We start from the raw sequence: 19,678 nt of genomic DNA, 5'->3' as shown, positions 1-19,678 counted from the left end.
ATCTTACTCAGATTTTTCAAATTGTCCTGATAGTATCCTTCATAGGAAAAGGGAAACACTGAGGTGTTTTTAAATGCATGTTCATTTGGGGCACATGGGTGGCTCAGTTGGTTAAGCATCTGACTCTTGGTTTTGGCTCAGGTCATGATTTCATGGTTGGTGAGTGTGAGACCCGCATCGGGCTCTGTGCTGACAGGGCAGAGACTGCTTGCGATTCTCTCTCTCCCTCTTTCTCTGCCCCTCCCCCACACTCTCGCGCGCGCTCTCTCTCTCTCAAAAATAAATAAACTTGGGGCGCCTGGGTGGCGCAGTCGGTTAAGCGTCCGACTTCAGCCAGGTCACGATCTCGCGGTCTGTGAGTTCGAGCCCCGCGTCAGGCTCTGGGCTGATGGCTCGGAGCCTGGAGCCTGTTTCCGATTCTGTGTCTCCCTCTCTCTCTGCCCCTCCCCCGTTCATGCTCTGTCTCTCTCTGTCCCAAAAATAAATAAAAAATGTTGAAAAAAAATTTTTTTAAAATAAATAAACTTACATAAAATTATAAATGCATGTTCATTTGTATATTCACTTTATGTATAGCGTGGTGTTTTTTTTTTTTAAATCAAAGTGGAAAAAAAATTCTTTTGTTTGTGTTTTCCTTTTCCCACTACTTAGATAACCACCTCTTTCATGGTTAGTTGGTGTAATTACTTTACACGTCCTGTGTTCTCTTCATATGCATGCATGTATTTGGCCTGTTCTTTTATTTTTTTTTTTGAATAGTAAGTTCATAGATTGTTTTGCATCTATTCTTTTTTTTAAAGTTTATTTTAAGAGAGAGAGCACATGATCAGGGGAGGGGAGAGGGAGAGGGAGGGAGAAGAGAGAATCCCAAGTAGGTTCTACACTGTTCAGCGCAGGGCTTGATCCCACGAACTGTGAGATCAGGACCTGAGCTGAAATCAAGAGTCAGGCTCTTAACCTACTGAGCCACCCAGGTGCACTGGTTTGTGTCTATTTCTCCCTCCCTCCCTCCCTCCTTTCCTTCCTTCCTTCCTTCCTTCCTTCCTTCCTTCCTTCCTTCCTTCCTTCCTTCCTTCCTTCCTTTTAATTCTTTAAAAAATGTCTGTTTATTTTTGAGTGACAGAGGGAGACAGAGCACGAGTGGGGAGAGGCAGAGAGGGAGACACAGAATCTGAAGCAGGCTCCAGGCTCTGAGCTGTCAGCACAGAGCCTGATGTGGGGCTAGAACCCATGAACCATGAGATTATGACCTGAGCCAAAATCAGCTGCTTAACTGACTGAGCCACCCAGGTGCCCCTGCATTTGTTACTGAACAGCCATGAAAACACTAGATCTGGTTATTTTTATAAGATATAATGGGATATATCAGGAGATATTTTAAAGTATTAAGTTGCAATATACCTTAAAAACTTGAGAGGGAACAGCAGTCTCTGAATCTGGAAACAGGCTTTGCATTCACAGTGAATCTTTATGTTTTCCTTTTGAGTATAATCTCACAAAACATCAACCTGAGATATATCCACTCTGTGATTGTGATGAAAGAAAAAAGATTACTTCATAAACTAAGCACATACAAAAACAAAGTCACTGTGTAAGCCACAAGAAATACCAAAGACACCTCTGTTCCAGCTAATTTGAGCAATTTCTGTTGGTTTACTAATTACAATTTTAGTTTTACTGTGGCCTTCTGTTCTTCTAGGTAAGATTTATTAAGATGGTCAGTCACAGGGGTGCCTGAGTGGCTCAGTCGGTTAAGCATCTGACTTCAGCTCAGATCATGATCTCACGGTGTGAGTTGGAGCCCCGCATCGGGCTCTGTGATGACAGCTCAGAGCCTGGAGCCTGTTTCAGATTCTGTGTCTCCCTCTCTCTGCCCCTCCCTTGTTCATGCTCTGTCTCTGTCTCAAAAATAAACATTAAAAAAAAAAAAAAAAAAAAAAAAAAAAAAAAAAAGACGGTCAGTCACAGATTTATTCCCACTTTTGACAGTATTCAATCCAGAGCCCTTCCCCAAACACTTGACATGAGCCTGTATTGTAAGTTGTCCCTTACCCATAATGTGCTGTATTCTTAGTCGTAGTGAGTAATGAATAAAACTTGTTTAACTAAAGGTGTGTGTTTCTATTAGTCTTTGGCTGCTGAGTATTAACAGTCTCTTCATAGAGGAACAAGAAAAGGTTTGCTAGTATTGCCATTTACATAATGTTTATTTAGAATTTCTAGAAGTTGAATCTGGGTGGAAAAGAAAAGCAGTCAGAATAGTGTTTTGTTTTATTTTTTTAATTTTTAGAGCAGCACTTTCCTCATGTAATAAAGGAAACCTCTGGTTTGAGATAATACACTGAGCCAGTCAACCAACATGTTAATATGTCTCTAACCTTCACTCACAAGAAATCCCATTGACCTATGACTATCCTCACCCTGCAGACTTATAAGGAATTTATAGAGGATTAACAAAACCACTTAGGAAGCCTGCCTAACATGAGTCACAATGTGCAGAATAAAAGTGTGCCTAAGGATGACAAAGGCTGGGTCTCCCAGAAGACTCCAGCCTTAGCCGCTGCTGGAGGACAGGGAAGTGTTGAGGAGGAATCCTACTAGTGTTTGTGGGATAGAATGGATTGGACATATTGTGCTGAAGGTCTACCCTTCATTTCTAGCTATACTCTTCAGAAGAGACAGACCTAAAGCAAATTGACACAAAATGGATTGAAAGTAGAGGAATAGTTGAGGATAAGCCTGGCAAATGTAAGAATTCTAAAGAATATAGCGAAAGTAAAACTAAAGCCACCACAAGTGAAAGAGAAGTGTATACTGGAAGAGGACTCAGGGAAGGAAGCATGAAAGACAGATACAATTTTTCACCCAAGTAAAAGGTATAGTTCCCCAAAGTTGTAGTAATTTGTGTGACATACTATAAGCATTGGAGTTTATATAAAGCAAAAATCGTTACAATTTTTTGAAAATTGATTAAAATTTAAACACAGTGGGAGATTTTGAAGTATACCTAAAGAATTCATTAAAGCAGTAATATTAGTCATTATGTAACACTTATTTGTACTTAACTGTTCATGGACATTAAAGTGCTTTACATGTATTAACCACTTAAATTTTCAGAACTTAACCTGTGTGATAAGTATTATTACTATAATTTTTATTGAGGAGGAAACTGGGGCACAGGGAGGTTAAGGAGGTTGCCCAGGACAATATAACTAGTAAGAGATTTTAACCTAGGCATTAGGCTTCAGAGCCTGTGATTCTAAAACTCATTTATTCAACCAACAGTTTTTTTGTTTTTTGTTTTTGTTGTTTGTAGTACCTGCTATGTACTAGGCACTGATTACAGGCTCTGGGGATACATTATTGAACAAACATAACACCAAGATCCCTGCTGTAACCAGGCTTCCAATCTAGTTGGAGAGATAGTAATAGTAATAAAAGTAAGACTGCCTTTTTTTATTTATTTTATTTATTTAATGTCTATTTATTTTGAGAGACACAGAGTACGAGAGGGGGTGGGGCAGAGAAAGAGGGAGACACAGAATCCGAAGCAGGCTCCAGGCTCCGAGCTGTCAGCACGGAGCCTGATGCGGGGCTCGAACTCATGAACCATGAGATCATGCCCTGAGCTGAAGTTGGCCGCTTAACCAACTGGGCTACCCAGGCGCCCCAGAAGTAGACTACCTTTAAACAAAGTGGAGGTGCAGGAGCAAGCCCTTGTGAGTATCTCTGGGATTCCCAAGTTCTAGGCAAAGGCTTAACAAGTAAATGAGCCCTAAAGTAGGAGCATGCCTGACATAGTTTAGATTTCCCTTGTAGCTGAAGAGGAGTAGTCAAGGGGGAGAAAAGTAGAAATGAGATAAAACTTAACAGAGGCCACTTGGTGCATGACTTTCTTAGGCCATTATAAAGACTCGGGACTTTTTTTTTTGTTTTTTGTTTTTTTTTGAGTGAGATCAACTTAAGCTTGGTTTAATAGGTACTTGTTTCACTTTATACTTTGCATCAGAGGGTATATATACATTATTGATAGTGGTCTCAGACCATTTAGAAAAATGGATTGATTCTAAAACAAGATAAATTGTGTCATCTGTATTCTCTGAATCAGAACCCCAAGTAAAGAAATTATGTAGACATAATCAGGAAGAGAGTAAACTAAACTCCTCTGAATACCTTTGTGTCCAAGAGTAGTTCCAGATGCTGCTACAAGCAATCCAAAAAGTAATGGTAGTGAAAACACTACATATCAAAATTTATGAAATGTGGTCAGAATTGTCCTCAAGAATTTGTGTCATTAAATGGATTCACTTTTAGATGAGAATGAAAACTGATGAACTAGACATTCAGCTCGAAGCTGGGAAAATCTTAAGGTGGTGACTGTAGAGGGACAAATAAAGAGCTCATACAAAATGTTTCAATGTGTAATTGAAATTGATTTATAACATGTAGTAGATTAATTCAGTCAGTGCTTATACATACTAGTAAAAATGAGTGTTAAAAAAATTTTTTTTTTAATGTTCATTTATTTTTGAGAGAGTGCGTGAGCAGGAGAGGGGCAGAGAGAGGGAGACACAGAATCCGAAACAGGCTCTCTGCTCTGACGCTCTGAGCTGTCCGTACAGAGTCTGACGAGGGGCTTAAACTACCGAACTGTCAGATCATGACCTGAGCCGAAGTTGGATGTTTAATCAACTGAGCCACCTGGTGTCCCAGTCAAAAATGAGTCTTAAGGAAATGCAGATTTTTCAAGAAAAGTTAAAAATATTGAAAAAGATTAAAGCAATTGTAGAACAATTTGAATAGACCAGTTGCCATAACTATTAATTTAATGTGATTCCATAAGAATCTCCAGAATATTTTTTAAGAGTGCAGAGAGTGTGAACAACTGACTTTAAAGTATATTAGGATGAGTGATTTGGGGGTGTAATAATCACAAGGGCATTTACCCAATAAGTTATTAAAATGTATTCTAAGACTGCTGTAATGAAAAGAACACAATAAAATTTAAAATACAACTAAAAGGTAATTAGGAATTTCTCTGTGCTTATGCAGATGAGGGAAAGTGGGGATTAAGTAAATGGTGTTGTGATAGCCAGGAAGTCATTTGTGGAAAATCACTTGTAGTGAGAGTCTAGATCAGCTAAATAATGATATAAATAATAATAGGACTATAGAAATGGAGAAAGAAGCCAGTATGATGCATAAACAAATTGAATAATAAACAAAAATTTAAAAAACTGGGAAAGGTATTATAGGTATGATGGATAATTGGTTTATTGCTTCAAAATAAAGCTTTTCTACTCATTTCATCTTTTTGATAAAAGCTACAAACCTGGTAAAAGAAAATGGTAAAAAAAAAAAAAAAGTGAAATTTGAATTTCACATAATGAAATAATATTTACCTTCCCAAATAAAGCAAAATATGAAGTAATAGAAGGGTTCCAAAGGAGTCTCCTAACAGATGTGGCTCAGCGTTTTTTTGTTTTTTGTTTTTAGTTTGTTTATTTATTTTTGAGAGGAGAGAGTGAGAGTGGTAGAGGGGCAGGCTCGTTTCCATGTTATTTTGACCATTATATCTCCTCCTCCATTTTTCCATTATATCTCCTCCTCCTCGGTCTCCTCCTCCTCCTGGGTCTCCTCCTCTTTCTTCTTTGAGAGCGAGCACAAGTTGGGGGTGGGGGCGGTGTAGAGAGAGAGGGGGACAGAGGATGAGAAACAGGCTCCATGCTGACAGCAGATAGCCCAGTGTGGGGCTCCAACTCAGAGACTGTGAGATTCTGACCTGACCTGAAATCATGAGTTGATTGAGTGGATATAAATGTGGTAAAATTTAATTATTTTGTAGTTTAGTAAATGTGGCCATTTTCATTTAGAGGTAGTCTAGATAAACATAAGTGATGAACATTTCCTTTTGATTTTTAGCCATATTTATATCCTGCCTGAAATCATGAGTGACCCCAGGTCCAGTCTTTATCCTTCCACACTGGGTCACACAGGAACTGCTTTGTCTCCAGCTTTAGAACCAGTACTGGCTTGTGTCTCAAGCACCCGAGTAACAGGAAATCCAAACTTGGCTTGTGGTCAGGATCTCTTATTTTAAGTTACTCACATAGGCAATGCATTCTGGTTTATATGACCAGCCTGTAAGGGCTTCACTGAAACCAAGTGCAAATCATAACTTCATTTGTTATTACTAAACAGTGCTGACAGACTAATACATTTCGCTCCAGAACAACCCACTGACTTATTGTTACAGAGTGTTGTTTATTTTTCTTTAGTGCATATATTTCATGATGTAGGCAAGAGTCTGGAGATAACCAAGTGGGCATTCCAGACTAGCTGAGATTAATCCATGCTGCTCAGTGTAGAAGACATAATATTTATATAGTTGTATATATATTGTGCATAACGTGTCTATTTCTGTATCTGTCCATTAATGGATGAATGGTTAGAGAACATGTGTATATATACACAATGGTATGTTATTAGATCATAAAAAAGAAGAAAATCTTGGCATTTGCTACAACATGGATAGACCTAAAAGTTATATGTTTAGTGAAATAAGTCAGAGAAATATAAGTGCTATACTACCTTACTTATATGTGGAATTTTAAAAATAAATACATCAATAAATACATAATAAACTAATAGATATGGAAAACAAAATTGGTGGTTGTCAGAGGCATTGGATGTGGAATGGGCAAAATGGGTGAAAAAGGTCAAAACATACAAACCTTCAGTTATAAAAGAAGTAAGTCATGGGGATGTAGCATACAGTATGGTGACTATGGTTAATAATACTGTATTCCATATATAAAAGTTGATCTTGAACCTCATCACAAGAAAAAAAATTGTAATTATGTACGGTGACAGATGTTAAATAGAGGTATTGTGGTGATCACTTTGCATTATATACACACATTGAATCATTATATTGAATACCTGAAAGTAATATAATTATATTTTAGTTATACTGCAGTTTGAGAAAAGTAAAAAAGTAGAGTATCTTTGAGGGAAACTAACTTATGAAATGTTTGTGTCCATTTTGTTTAAGTTATGAGTAATGATAAAGAATGTAGTGTTTGCTAGTGGCATTGGTGCCATTACCTTGATTTGTGCTAACAGGAAAGTAGTTTTATACTGACTATTGCTTTTGCCTCACAAGTCATATATAAACACAGTGAAGACAGCATATGATATCTTCCTTTATCTGAGTAGAGATTTGACTTCACAGATACCTTAGAGGGTCTCAGAGACCCACCGAAGCCTAAAGACCACAAATGGGGACCGCACTTTGAGAACCATTGTTCTAAATTATGCAGGTTTTCTCCCTTCAAGCCATTCTTCAAATCTATATGAAGGAGTGTGTGTGTGTTTAACTGATAATTGTTTTACTATTTTGCATTTGGCTCTTGATTTTATAAAGATTATTTACTGTATAAATAATAATTAGGTTTTCATTCTGCATTGTTTCATTTACAAAATTAGATTCCAGGGAGGGTATTTATATAATGAAAATTTGGCAAATTTCAATTAAGCAAATTAATACAGAACACTTTCAACTTCATTTAGAATAGGGTTCTCTTGGTGGAATCGAGAAGGAAATTTGTTATGGTAACAATTATTTCTTTCATTGTATAAATATTGATTTTATTCATCTTTTGAAGATTTCATTTCTTTTGTATTCTTGGCCATTAGTTTATATTACATATGTGAAATGGAATATTCAATTTCAAGTAATTCTCTTTTCAATTTAATTCCACTCATTGGGAATGAGTTTTTGTTAAATTTATAATTTTTAGGGGTGCCTGGGTGGCTCAGGCGGTTAAGCGTCTGACTTCTTTCGGCTCAGGTCATGATCTCATAGTTTGAGGATTCGAGCCCCGCATCGGGCTGTGTGCTGACAGCTCAGAGCCTGGAGCCTGCTTCAAGTTCTGTGACTCCTTCTCTCTCTACTCCTCTCACTCTGTCTCTGTCTCTCTCTTAAAAATGAATAAGCAAAGGGAAAAATTAAAATTTGTAATTGGTTATAATTTACAGGCTGACACTAAATGATATTTTTGTATAGCCATCAAGTTTAGTTTGCTCTGTTATGTTAATAGCATGCCTATTAACTTTTTAGCATTATGAGAATTTTTTTTTACTTAAAAAGTGACCAAATAAAATATTTTCATGCTTCTGTTTTTTTCTGTGGTAAAATTTAATTATTTTGTAGTTTAGTAAATGTGGCCATTTTCATTTAGAGTTAGTCTAGATAAACATAAGTGATGAACATTTCCTTTTGATTTTTAGCCATATTTATATCCTGCGTATAGAGAGCTTATCCTGAACATGTTTTGAAGATTTGCCTTGTAGATGATCTACAACCATTTCATATTCTCAAACATCTATTTCCTCACAATTAGCATATTTCTGTTCATTTATATTGATGTTATTTATAAATTTAATAATTTGTGTATGAAAATGAGCTAAGTGATGTATTTTTACCAACAATTATGAAGCAGCCTAATTTTGAATGGGTTAGAAAGTTGCACTGAAAAAATAAATTCAAGAAAAGCTAAGAGTAAATATTAGCCAGATAATTGTCAAAAATAAGTTGCTGTAAAAACTAAAAAGCAGACTGTTTTTGTCTGCTTCTTTGTTTTATTTGTCATATTCTTGATTTCTGTTATTGTAATCATTCCCATGTTTCAGACTAAAATCTTTTTTCTGTGTTTTCATTGAGCAGATCACTTTTTATTTTTTATTTATTTAACAAAATTTTTAATCTTTATTTTTGAGAGAGGGAGGGTGCAGGGGGGTGTAGGGGCAGAGAGAGAGAGAGAGGGAGGGAGGGAGAGGGATGGAGAGAGAGGGAGGGAGGGAGAGGGAGGAGAGAGAGGGAGGGAGGGAGAGGGAGGAAGAGAGAGGGAGGGAGGGAGAGGGAGGAAGAGAGAGGGAGGGAGAGAGAGGGAGGGAGGGAGATAGAGGATCTGAAGCAGGTTCCCTGCTGACAGCAGAGCCCATTGTGGGGCTCAAACTTGTGAACTGTTAGATTATGACCCAAGCCTAAGACAGATGCTTAACCGACTGAGCCAGAGCAGATCACTTTTTTAAAAAATCTAAGTTCTTCCCCTCAGAATTAATAAAAATTATGTTGGCATATAAAAAGGAATATATTTCATGAATGTGTAAATTAGAGGCATAATTACATTAAAAGAAACTCTGTGATTGAGCTGTTATGTTAATTACTAGAACATTAATGGTACCATTCAAGTTACCCATGTGCTTCTAACAAATTCCATCACTCTGCCTCATGTCCAGAGCTAACCACTTTTCTTTTTTTTTTTATTAAAAATTTTTTTTTAATGTTTATTTATTTTTGAGAGAGAGAGGCAGAGCATGAGTGGGGGAGGGGCAGAGACAGAGGGAGACACAGAATCTGAAACAGGCTCCAGGCTCTGAGCTGTCAGCACAGAGCCTGACATTGAGGCTCAAACTCATGAACTGTGAGGCATGACCCAGTTGAGCCACCCAGGCGCCCCTAACCACTTTTCTGATATTTGTGTTTGTCAGTGTTGACTTTTTCAAATTGTTTTACCATAAATATATATATATATCTATATTATTTGGTTTGACCATATATGAACTTTATAAAAATGATATATAGTTTTCTGAGATTTGTTTTTGCTAAGATTAGTTCCTGATGCTTATGGGTGTAGTTGATTTATCATCACTAATATATAATATTCTGTTTTGTTAATGTACTACAACTTATCAATTGTCCAGTTAACATACATTTGATATATTTGTAGGGTTTTTCTTTTTGCTATTAAGGTATCTTATACATGTCTCCTGATTCAAGGTGCAAGAGTTTCCCTAGATTTTGTACCTAGGAGAGTTAGTGAGAGTGACTAGGTACACACATCAGTGGCTTTCGTATTTTGAGATAATGTCACATTGTTTTCCATAGTCTTTTTATCAATTTAAATTTCCTACCGCAGAAGTATATGAGTTCCGTTTTCTTCACATCCTTGTTAGTAATTGATCTATTGAACCCCTAAATGGTTGCCAATTTAGTGGGTAAGAAATAGAAGTTAATTTTGATTTTAACTTGCATTTTTCTGACTCTGTCCTTTATATGAAATAGTATTTCATGTCTTTTCCCATTCTTTTTGATATCAGTCTTCTGTTTATTTACTGGTGTACACACACCTATTTATTCATTCAAAGTAGTAATAAATTGTCCCTAATGTATTGCCACAATGTTTGGGAATATCATCTTATAGTTTGTACCTTCTTGTCTCTAATGATGGATGTTGATCAACAGAAGAGCTTAATTTGTATCACTGAATTTGTAACTTTTAGTTAGTGCTTTTTGTGTTTCGTTTAAGAAATTCTGCCCTATTGAGATTATAAACATATCCAGTGATACAGCACATGGCCAGTTTTGGTAAATGTTCCATGTATGCTTAGGAAGAGTGTATGTTCCTAATTTGATAAGTGTTCTATATATATTAAGTTAAGCTTTGAAATTAGATCATGTCTATTTCTCTGTTGAATTGATGAGATTAATCTGCTGTGTAGGTGGGTTTGTCAATTTTTCTAGGAATTTTTGCTTTATGTATTTTTGAGACTGTACTATTGTGTATGTACTGGGTATACAATTATTGAGTTGAAAGTTTTGCATTATCAGTGGCCGTTTCCATTCTCATTAATGATTTTCATCTTGAGTCTGTTTTTTTCTCCTTTGATAAAATTTGGTGTATTATTTTTCATGTTATTCCAAATTTTCACTGTATTTATGTTTTTGGTGTTTCTTTGGCAAATAGCGTAGTTACATTCTAACATCCCTTTCTGCCACTAACTAGTGAGTATTTTATATTTATTACAACTACTGATATAATTTCACTTTTTAAAAAATGTTTATTTAGTTTTGAGAGAGGGAGAAAGAGAAAGAGAGACAGAATGTGAGCAGGGGAGGGCAGAGACAGAGGGAGACAAAGAACTTGAAACAGACCCCAGGCTCTGAGCTGTCAGCACAGAGGCTCATGTGGAGCTTAAACCCACAAACCATAAGATCATCACCTGAGCCAAAGTCAGACACTCAATAGACTGAGCCACCCAGGCGCCCCTCACCTTTTTACTTTTTAATGCTTGCTATTTGTCTCACTTTCTGTGTTTTTCTTTTCTATTTTGACCTCCTTCTTCCACCACTGTACTGTATTAAACATTACCTATTCTCTTATTATACTTTTAGTAGTTATTCTTGAAATTGATCCAAACTAATACTGTTTCTAAAACAGGAGTCTAAATTTAATCTTACTATTTTAAAAAATTTTAATTCCAGCATAGTTAACATACAATGTTATATTAGTTTCAGGTGTACAATATAGTAATTCAACAATTCTATACATTACTCAGTGCTCAATGTGATAAGTGTAGTCTTTTTTTTAAAGTTTATTTATTTTTTTGAGAGAGAGGGAGAGATAGAGAGATGGTGTGCAAGCGGGGGAGGGGCAGAGAGAGAGGGAGACTGAGGATCTGAAGCAGGCAGAGATCTGAAAACAGTAGAGAGCCTGATGTGGGACATGAATTCACACACCATGAGATCATAACCTGAGCTGAAGTTGGACACTTAACCAGCTTAACCCAGGTGCCCCTCATCGTGATAAGTGTAGTCTTAATCTACCCTTCACCTATTTTATGTATCTTCCCACCTGCCTCCCCTCTGGTAGCCATTGGTTCCCTACAGTTAAGAGTCTGTCTTGCAGTTTGTGCCTTTTTTCTTTGTTCATTTGTTTTGTTTCCTAAATTCAACATGTGCATGAAATCATATTTGTCTTTCTTTGACTTATTTTAGTCAGCATTATACTCTCCAGATCCATCCATGTTGTTGAAAGCGGCAAGATTTTGTTCTTTCTCATGGCTGAATAATACTCTGGGGTGTGTGTGTGTGTGTGTGTGTACATACCACATCTTCTTTATTCATTTATTGATGGACATTTGGGCTGCTTCCATAATTTGGCTATTGTAAATAATACTGCAGTAAACATAGGGTGCATGTATCTTTTTGAATTAGTGTTTTCATATTCTTTGGGTAAATACTCAGTAGTGGGATTACTGGATCATATGGTAGTTCTGTTTTTAATTTTCTCAGGAACCTCCATTCCGTTTTCACAATGGCTGCACCAGTTTGCATTCTCAACAGCAGCGCAAGAGGGTTCCTTTTTCTCCACATCCTTGTCAACACTTGTTGTTACTTGTGTTTTTGATTTTAGCCATTCTGACAGTGGACATCTCATTGTGGTTTTGATTTGCATTTCCCTGATAATCAGTAATGTTGAACATTCTTTTCATTAAACTTCATATCTTAATTACCTTCCTGAACAACATTAAGTGCTTCTGAATTGAAACTTTCTTCACTCTTCTGATTTATATGCTATTTTTTAGTGTATTTATTCTGTCTTATTAAGCCCTATGATTTTGATATTAAAATTAATGTTATAAACAAAATTTAAAATCACTTATTTGGGTACAAATTTTCTTGCTCCTTTTCATTTTATTTCTCAGGCCTTCCAGTTTATGGTACTGAATTTTTTAAAAAATTTTTTAAAAATGTTTTTACTTATTTTTGAGACAGAGAGAGACAGAGCATGAGCAGGGGAGGGGCGGAGAGAGAGGGAGACACAGAATCTGAAGCAGGGTCCAGGCTCTGAGCTGTCAGCACAGAGCCTGATGCGGAGCTCGAACTCAGAGACCATGAGATCATGACCTGAGCTGAAGTCAGACGCTTAACCGACTGAGCCACCCAGGCGCCCCGATGTTACTGCATTTTTTAAGTACCCAACTTCACGATTTTTTAAAGAAATGACTTATAAGCAGTAGTTTTTGTTTTCATACACATGAAAAAGTACTTTGCTCATTTTGTTGCAGGATACTTTTATCAGGATCCGAATTTTAGATTCGAGTTCTTCTTTTTTCATCTTTTTGAGGATAACCAAAGTTCACTCCTCTAGCTTCTTTTATTGCTGTTAAGTAGTATTTTCCCTGTTAATTTTTCGTCTTGTCACGTGAGTTATCTTTTCTGTTTGATTTTAAAGTCATTTTGATTTTTGGACAAAAACACAGTTTTGCCTTACTGTGTCTAATTATGGATTTCTTTTAAATTATCCTACCTGATAGGAATAATTTCTTTGTATTCATGTCTATTTTCAGTTTTGGAAAATTGTCAACATGCGTTCTTCGAATATTTCTTCTTCAGTCTGTTACAGTTTCCTGGGTCTCTGAAGTGCTCAGTTTCAACCTTCCTCTGAAATTATCTGTCTTCTTATTTTTTATCCTTAATTCTGGTTAATTCCTTTAGGTTTATCTTCCAGTTCTCAATTCTCTTTTCAGTCTTTAAATCTCAGTTTTAGTGTTTTTATCTTTTGTAGGAAATTGTCTCCAAGTAAGTGCTGTCCTTTTCGTTTTTCCCCTCCTGTGCACCATTATATGTTGGTTAACATCACCTCTCTGAGTTCAGCTTCCTGTTTGGTTGTATATCTGTTATGTCTTCAGAAATTGTCTTAACTTTCTTGTGATGAAAGCACCACTTTAAAATATGATTTTTACCTACCATCTAGTTTTAGCAGGAGTTCACTTTAGGGCGTTGTGTTCACGGTAGTACCTTATTCTTGTTACATTTGCAGTTGTTGGTGGACTTATGTCATCTCATACTCTTGTTATGTGTCTCCTCTGTTTATGTGCCTCAAGCATAATAGATAATAACCATTAGTGGAAAGAATTGTCTTATCCTTTCATTTAACATGGTATAGGCAGTATTATATATTTAGGGTTATAGATTTTTGTTTTTTATAGATTTATATGCCAATGTATTTCACATTTGCTCTCTTTATGTGGCTGGATCTTCTAATGTATGTGTCAGACTTGTACATACATATTACATATTACTGCTCCTTAATTTAATAATCAGCATTAACTTAAATATATATTCTGACAATCAAGGACTGTCTCTATTATTTGAAGAGTACAGAGCTGCAATATAGGGATGATGGGAAAGTAATTAATTTTCTTTTGAACATTATTTTCTAACAATTTCTGCATAGTAAAGTTCTCAAGATTCTAAAATTTAGCATGGCAGTTATAATGGATTCTATCTTCATTTAACTTGGAGAGTTGAAATACACTTATTTCATTCTTGTAAAATTGGCCTTTAGAGCCTATTTGCATTTTGGCTGGACTGTAGGAGTTTTATAGCAAACTGTATTCTACAGACCTGGGACCTAGCATGGCTGAGATCCTCCCACTTGCCCCCTTCTACTCCTTCCCCATACAGCCCCATCCTTAAGCCTTTGGTAATCCCCAGAACTCCCTCCCCTCCAGCCTTTGGTCTGCCCAGTCCCTATCCCCACACGTGCACCTCCATGTTCCCTGAGGTATGTGGATAGATTCCCCCTCCCTTATGTAGTACAAGGGTTCCCCAGGAGGCCTGGGCTGAGAGGTAGGACCTGACCCCCCTCCCCCCCCCCAACTCCTCCCCCTGGCTCCAGAAACTCTCGGCCTATTTGAATTTTAAAATAAAAATGGAAAAATATGGTCTAAGAACTATGAGTATTTACCATTTGTAGTTACTTTAATGTGTTAAAATTTTGAATATGCAATCATTTAGATATTTTGTGCAGAAAAAGACCATCATTTGTTGTAAGTTACAAGTGTCTATTCTTGTTACTACTTTAGACAAAGAAACAGCCTTGGTATAACAGCACGTTAGCATCAAGAAGAAAACGGCTTACTGCTCATTTTGAAGACTTGGAACAATGTTACTTTTCTACAAGGATGTCTCGTATTTCAGGTACATATTCCGGACTTCTTAAAATATATCAAATTCTTCTTTCAGATACATTTCTAGCTTCTTATGATGGATTTATGTAAAGTCCTATTTATAAAGTGCAAGTGTATTTTCAACATAGTCTCCCAGTGTCTTGTGGAGGTTCCTAGAGATCTTAAAGAACATTGCTTTCCCATAGCTATTTTTGTTCTTTTTTTTCTATTTGGGAATTTTTTTTTTCCTACCAGATTTTTTTTTTTTTTTTTTTTTTTTTTAAGAGCATGAGTGGCAGAGGGGCAGAAGGAGAGGGAGAGAGAGAGTCTTAAGCAGGCTCCATGCTCAGCACTGAGCCTGACACAGGACTTGATCCCACAACTCTGGGATCATAACCTGAGCCAAAATCAAGAGTGGGATGCTCAACTGACTGAGCCACACCGGTGCGCCCCTATTTGGGAGTTTTTAATCTTTATATAGTGAATTATATAAAGTTAAGAAAAAAATCAGCCATGAATATGTGGCTAGGAAAAATAGGTTCCTTTTAGTTACCTCCTATTATTAAACATTTATTAAGTTCTAAGCACTGTCCTTTGTGCTAAGAATAAAAAGATGAAAGAACTGATTTCTACTGTCAGCGCGTATTGTAAATTAAGGGGGGAAAGCAACAGGTAAATAACTCTATGTGATATTATATGTTCTATAAGTTTATTAGGGGAATAGAGAAGAATTTCTACCATATAGCTGGGAGTGAAAAATATAGGCCACGCTGAAAATGGGGAAGTGGAAGTGAATGGTCACTGTAGGGATTTTGGAGGAGTTGTATTTAGTCAAAGCTAGAATTCATTAAATAAGGTAATTAGAAACATGTTCAAAGGAAGTAACTCATGCAAAGTCATGGACATAGGACAAGTCATGGACAAATATACCATAAGATATTTTCATTGCTTTAAACAAGGTAATATAGTTCTGCCTTTTGAGCCGTAACCTTTCTCAGTGTCCTTGCTCACCACCAGTGATGTAGGGACATTAATAGCAAGACATTGTTTTTCTTTCTTTCTTTTTTTTTTTTAGATTTATAGATTGATATACCTATAAAATGTAAAATACAATGCTTGGTATAAGTTAGGTGCTCAGGTAACTGATGTCATTAGTAATACATCTGCTGAAAATTAGGACCACCAAGGAAAAAAATGTGTGGTATTTAATTAGTTGTTAAAATTTTGGCCTTGGTTTTCTCTTGAATAGGCATATTTGCATTAAAATCTACATATTGTTTAGAACCTTTAGACAAATTTGCCTTAGGATTGGTGATGGAGGGAAAAGAAGATTTACATAGCATATTTCATATGAAGTCTACAGGGGAGCCAAGTTTTATTTATAAGTGTGTGTGAAATTAATGATCAACAGTTTTTATAAGATGGAAAACTTTTATTGTATTGCCTGGGAATTGAGCTCCTTATTGAGCCTCTGTAATAGTCTATAAACTGTAATAGGAAGCTGTTATATTGAAAATGGTCTGAGGGGCGCCTGGGTGACTCAGTCGGTTAAGTGTTTGACTTCAGCTCAGGTCATGATCTCACGGTTCGTGAGTTCAAGCCCCACGTTGGGCTCTGTGCTGACAGCTCGGAGCCTGGAGACTACTTCAGATTCTGTGTCTCCCTCTCTCTCTGCCCCTCACCTGCTCATGCTCATGCTCATGCCCTGTCTCTGTCTCTGAAAAATAAGCATTAAAAAAAAAGAAATTAAAAGAAAAAAATGAAAATGGTCTGAGGCCTACATTCTGATTGGCAGAGGGTTCATTTTAACCCTTTTAGGTGTTATTTTCTGTTATGATGTTGAAATACAGTGACCGCAAATGGTAGACATTTAAAAGAAAAAAGATGTGGGAAAGAGAGATTGGGAAGCTCTTAATGGGGAAGTTATTAATAATTTTTAAGTAACTAGCATCATAGGTGTGCTATGGCACAATAAAGGTATAGTCACAGACATATTTATTTGGGGGATGTAAATTTACCAGAAGGCAGAATAAATTAAAACCAGGAGGAAGATTATATTTTCATTTTTGTGGGCATGGCTATATTATACTTAAAACATGATTTTAGGAGTCTCAAGTTTATCTTACCAAATTTTCACAATGAGTACACTTAACATATTGCTGAACATGAAGTTCCTTCTAGTGTCCTTGACTGTGAAGAAGAAATTTTAACTTCTACCTTAGGAGTACTTGGTGTTTGGTGGTCCTTTTGTATATTTTCAAATGAGAATCCACTGCTCTTTCTTTTAATTTTCAACTCTGAAAATGAGAGATGAAGATTGGGAGATTAATGCCTTGGACTCTTAGTTGTAATTGAATGAGAAGGTAAATTATAAAGTATTAGAAAAGAGAAAAGAGGTGCTGCACACACTTTCACAAACTAAATCTATAATTAGAAGAGCAAAGGTAATATGTTAGCAAATATGTACAGTAATTGATCATAAACCTACCAAGCAAACAAAATCCTACCATTTTGTAACCAGATAAAGTGAAATCTAATCTCTATACTTTCAGATACTAAAATAACAATTTTTAGTGTTTTCTTTATCACTTCTGTTGGATGTAAGTGTTAATGAATAGGTATGATGGACAGAGAAGATCAGCCACCAGGGAAAGGATTATGACCTTCAACAGAATATACATTCTTGAATGCTTGTGAATTTTACGTACTTAGCGATTGGTGTCAAAATATGAAAGAATATTTTTACATTAAAGCAATATTTAAACAAATATCTAAGGTGTTTTTCCAGTAAGTATTTATTACATTGGATACTCAATTCTATGTAAAAAGAACCAATTAGCTATTAAATTCAAACCATTTTGTAGTACAGTTGATTTGTTTTATTGCAGTAACCCATGTTTTATTTGTAATTCACTGAATTTACAGAGAATAATTTTTGTGGATCAGGAGCATTATTTTAGTAACATGATACTGCATGCTCATTGGGTTTGTTCCTTTTGCTGTTTTTTAGAACAGAAACACTACAAAATTGGAACTTTTGGATATAGGTTGTTAGATGGATTTGCTGTGTTAGTGTTTAAATCTTTAAAATGTAAAATATCAAGGACAGAAGCTTAATATCAGAGACAAGGAATTGTTTTTCGTTGTAGTAAGTGTTAGATAAATGTCTTCGTGTCTCCAGTTATCTTCAAGATAACCTAGTATCTCCAGATGAACTAAATCAATTCTGTACTGTCTGTCCTATAGTATGGTGACTCTTTAGACTTAATGATTCTTCTGTCTTAATTTCATTATGCCTACTGTTATTTTCAGGGACATTTAAGAAGGGGAAATCATGAAAGTTTACCTTGAAAAAGTTGTATGTATGTTTATGTATATGAGCTAAGAATGAGAAGAAGGTATGAACACATAGTTTAGCAATCTTATTTCAGATTTCAGTTAGGAAGCTAACTAAAGTAATTGGTGTTTTACTCTTCTTCCTTTGGAAAAGAAAATATAAGTCCAAACGTAAAACAGTTTTGAAAAATACTGATTTTTGGGGTGCCTGGGTGGGTCAGTTGGTTGAGCATCTGACTGTGGCTTAGAGGGTCATGATCTCCTGGTTTGTGGGTTTGAGCCCCACATTGGGCCCTGCACTGACAGTGCAGAGCCTGCTTTGGATTTTCTCTCCCCCTCTCTCTGCCCCTCGTACTCTTGCTCATTCTCTCTCAAAAATAAATAAATAAATTTAACAAAAATAAAGAAAAATGATTTTTTTTTTTAATTCATGCTTTCACTGTAGGCTTGTTTCTAGATTGAGAATAGATATCTGTATTCTCAGTCTTTCATGAGATGATATTGTGATTTAAATTCTATGTAATTTAATTATGAATAGTTTATTGAAATGGACTTTACTCAAAGTATTTATATAGTTTTCTATTGGATGGAATTAATGTTTTCTGTATTCTATCAAGATATTTGAGTGAAAGTATTCTATTTTTGAGAATAATTGATACATTGAAGTTTCTACTCTCTTTTCATAATTGGATTTGAGACACTTCAAAGAATGATGTGAACGAGTATCTCTCTTTTTACTTAAAAAACAATTACTTTCTTAATCTAAATTATGTTATAAATTGTGTTTTGATAGTTAGTGAATGTGGGCATGCAGATGTATCCTTGTAAACATGTTCCTTCAAAATTACAAATAGATGGTCCAGTGTACGTGCTCCTCTCTCCACCCTCACTTTCTCCATTGATAAGGGATTTTCGTTTTAATAAAAGATTAAACTTTTCTTGATCAGAGGTACTTTTTGTCTTTGATTTTCTAAGAAATTTTTGCTTAAAAAATAGAGAATTTACAGTATGCTTTTATTGGTGTGGAAAGAGACATTGTCTTTCAAAGAACCACTAAGTAATTTTTATTAAAGCTGAAAGATCAGCGAAATGATTTGTGCATACTAGTATTCTCTAGTTACTTCAGAATCATATTCAGAATATAATTTCTAATGTGTCTGTACTGCTCTTTGACTTCCATTGCACTTCAATTAATTTATTTTGTTTTCTTCATATAGATGATAGTCGAACTGCAAGCCAGTTGGATGAATTTCAGGAATGCTTGTCTAAGTTTACCCGATATAATTCAGTACGACCTTTGGCTACATTGTCCTATGCTAGTGATCTCTATAATGGTTCCAGCATAGTCTCTAGGTAAGTATTGGGCAGCACTCTTTACTATTTACTTTTACAAAAGTTTCTCAAATTTAATTTGACAAGCAGTTACAGTGTTCTAGTTAAGAGCCAGTATTCTGAGGTCAGGTTCCCTGCCAGTTTTTAGTTCTGTGTTCTTGGGCAAGTTTCTGAATCTCTTTAGTCCTCAATGTCTTCCTCTTTAAAA

The 19,678-nt window shown here is 35.8% G+C and overlaps 1 protein-coding gene across 9 annotated transcripts in view; it reads left to right on the top strand.

Annotated features, from left to right (window-relative positions):
* Positions 1-19,678, top strand: part of COP1 (COP1 E3 ubiquitin ligase) — a 259,333-nt gene that overhangs the window by 92,121 nt on the left and 147,534 nt on the right. For all 9 annotated transcript variants that reach the window (XR_009254573.1, XR_009254574.1, XM_058702418.1 and 6 more), the window contains 2 exons: positions 14,719-14,833; positions 19,356-19,491. Coding sequence is in view for 7 of the 9 variants with exons in the window: in XM_058702418.1 (XP_058558401.1) it covers positions 14,719-14,833; positions 19,356-19,491 (251 nt within the window). In the remaining 2 variants the exon portion in view is untranslated. The remainder of the gene's footprint in view (positions 1-14,718; positions 14,834-19,355; positions 19,492-19,678) is intronic.

The sequence above is a fragment of the Neofelis nebulosa genome, chromosome 15 (assembly GCF_028018385.1).
Source record: "Neofelis nebulosa isolate mNeoNeb1 chromosome 15, mNeoNeb1.pri, whole genome shotgun sequence".
NCBI lineage: Eukaryota > Metazoa > Chordata > Mammalia > Carnivora > Felidae > Neofelis > Neofelis nebulosa.
Note: the sequence above shows the minus strand (reverse complement) of the source record. Positions and strands in the feature narration are given on the sequence as shown.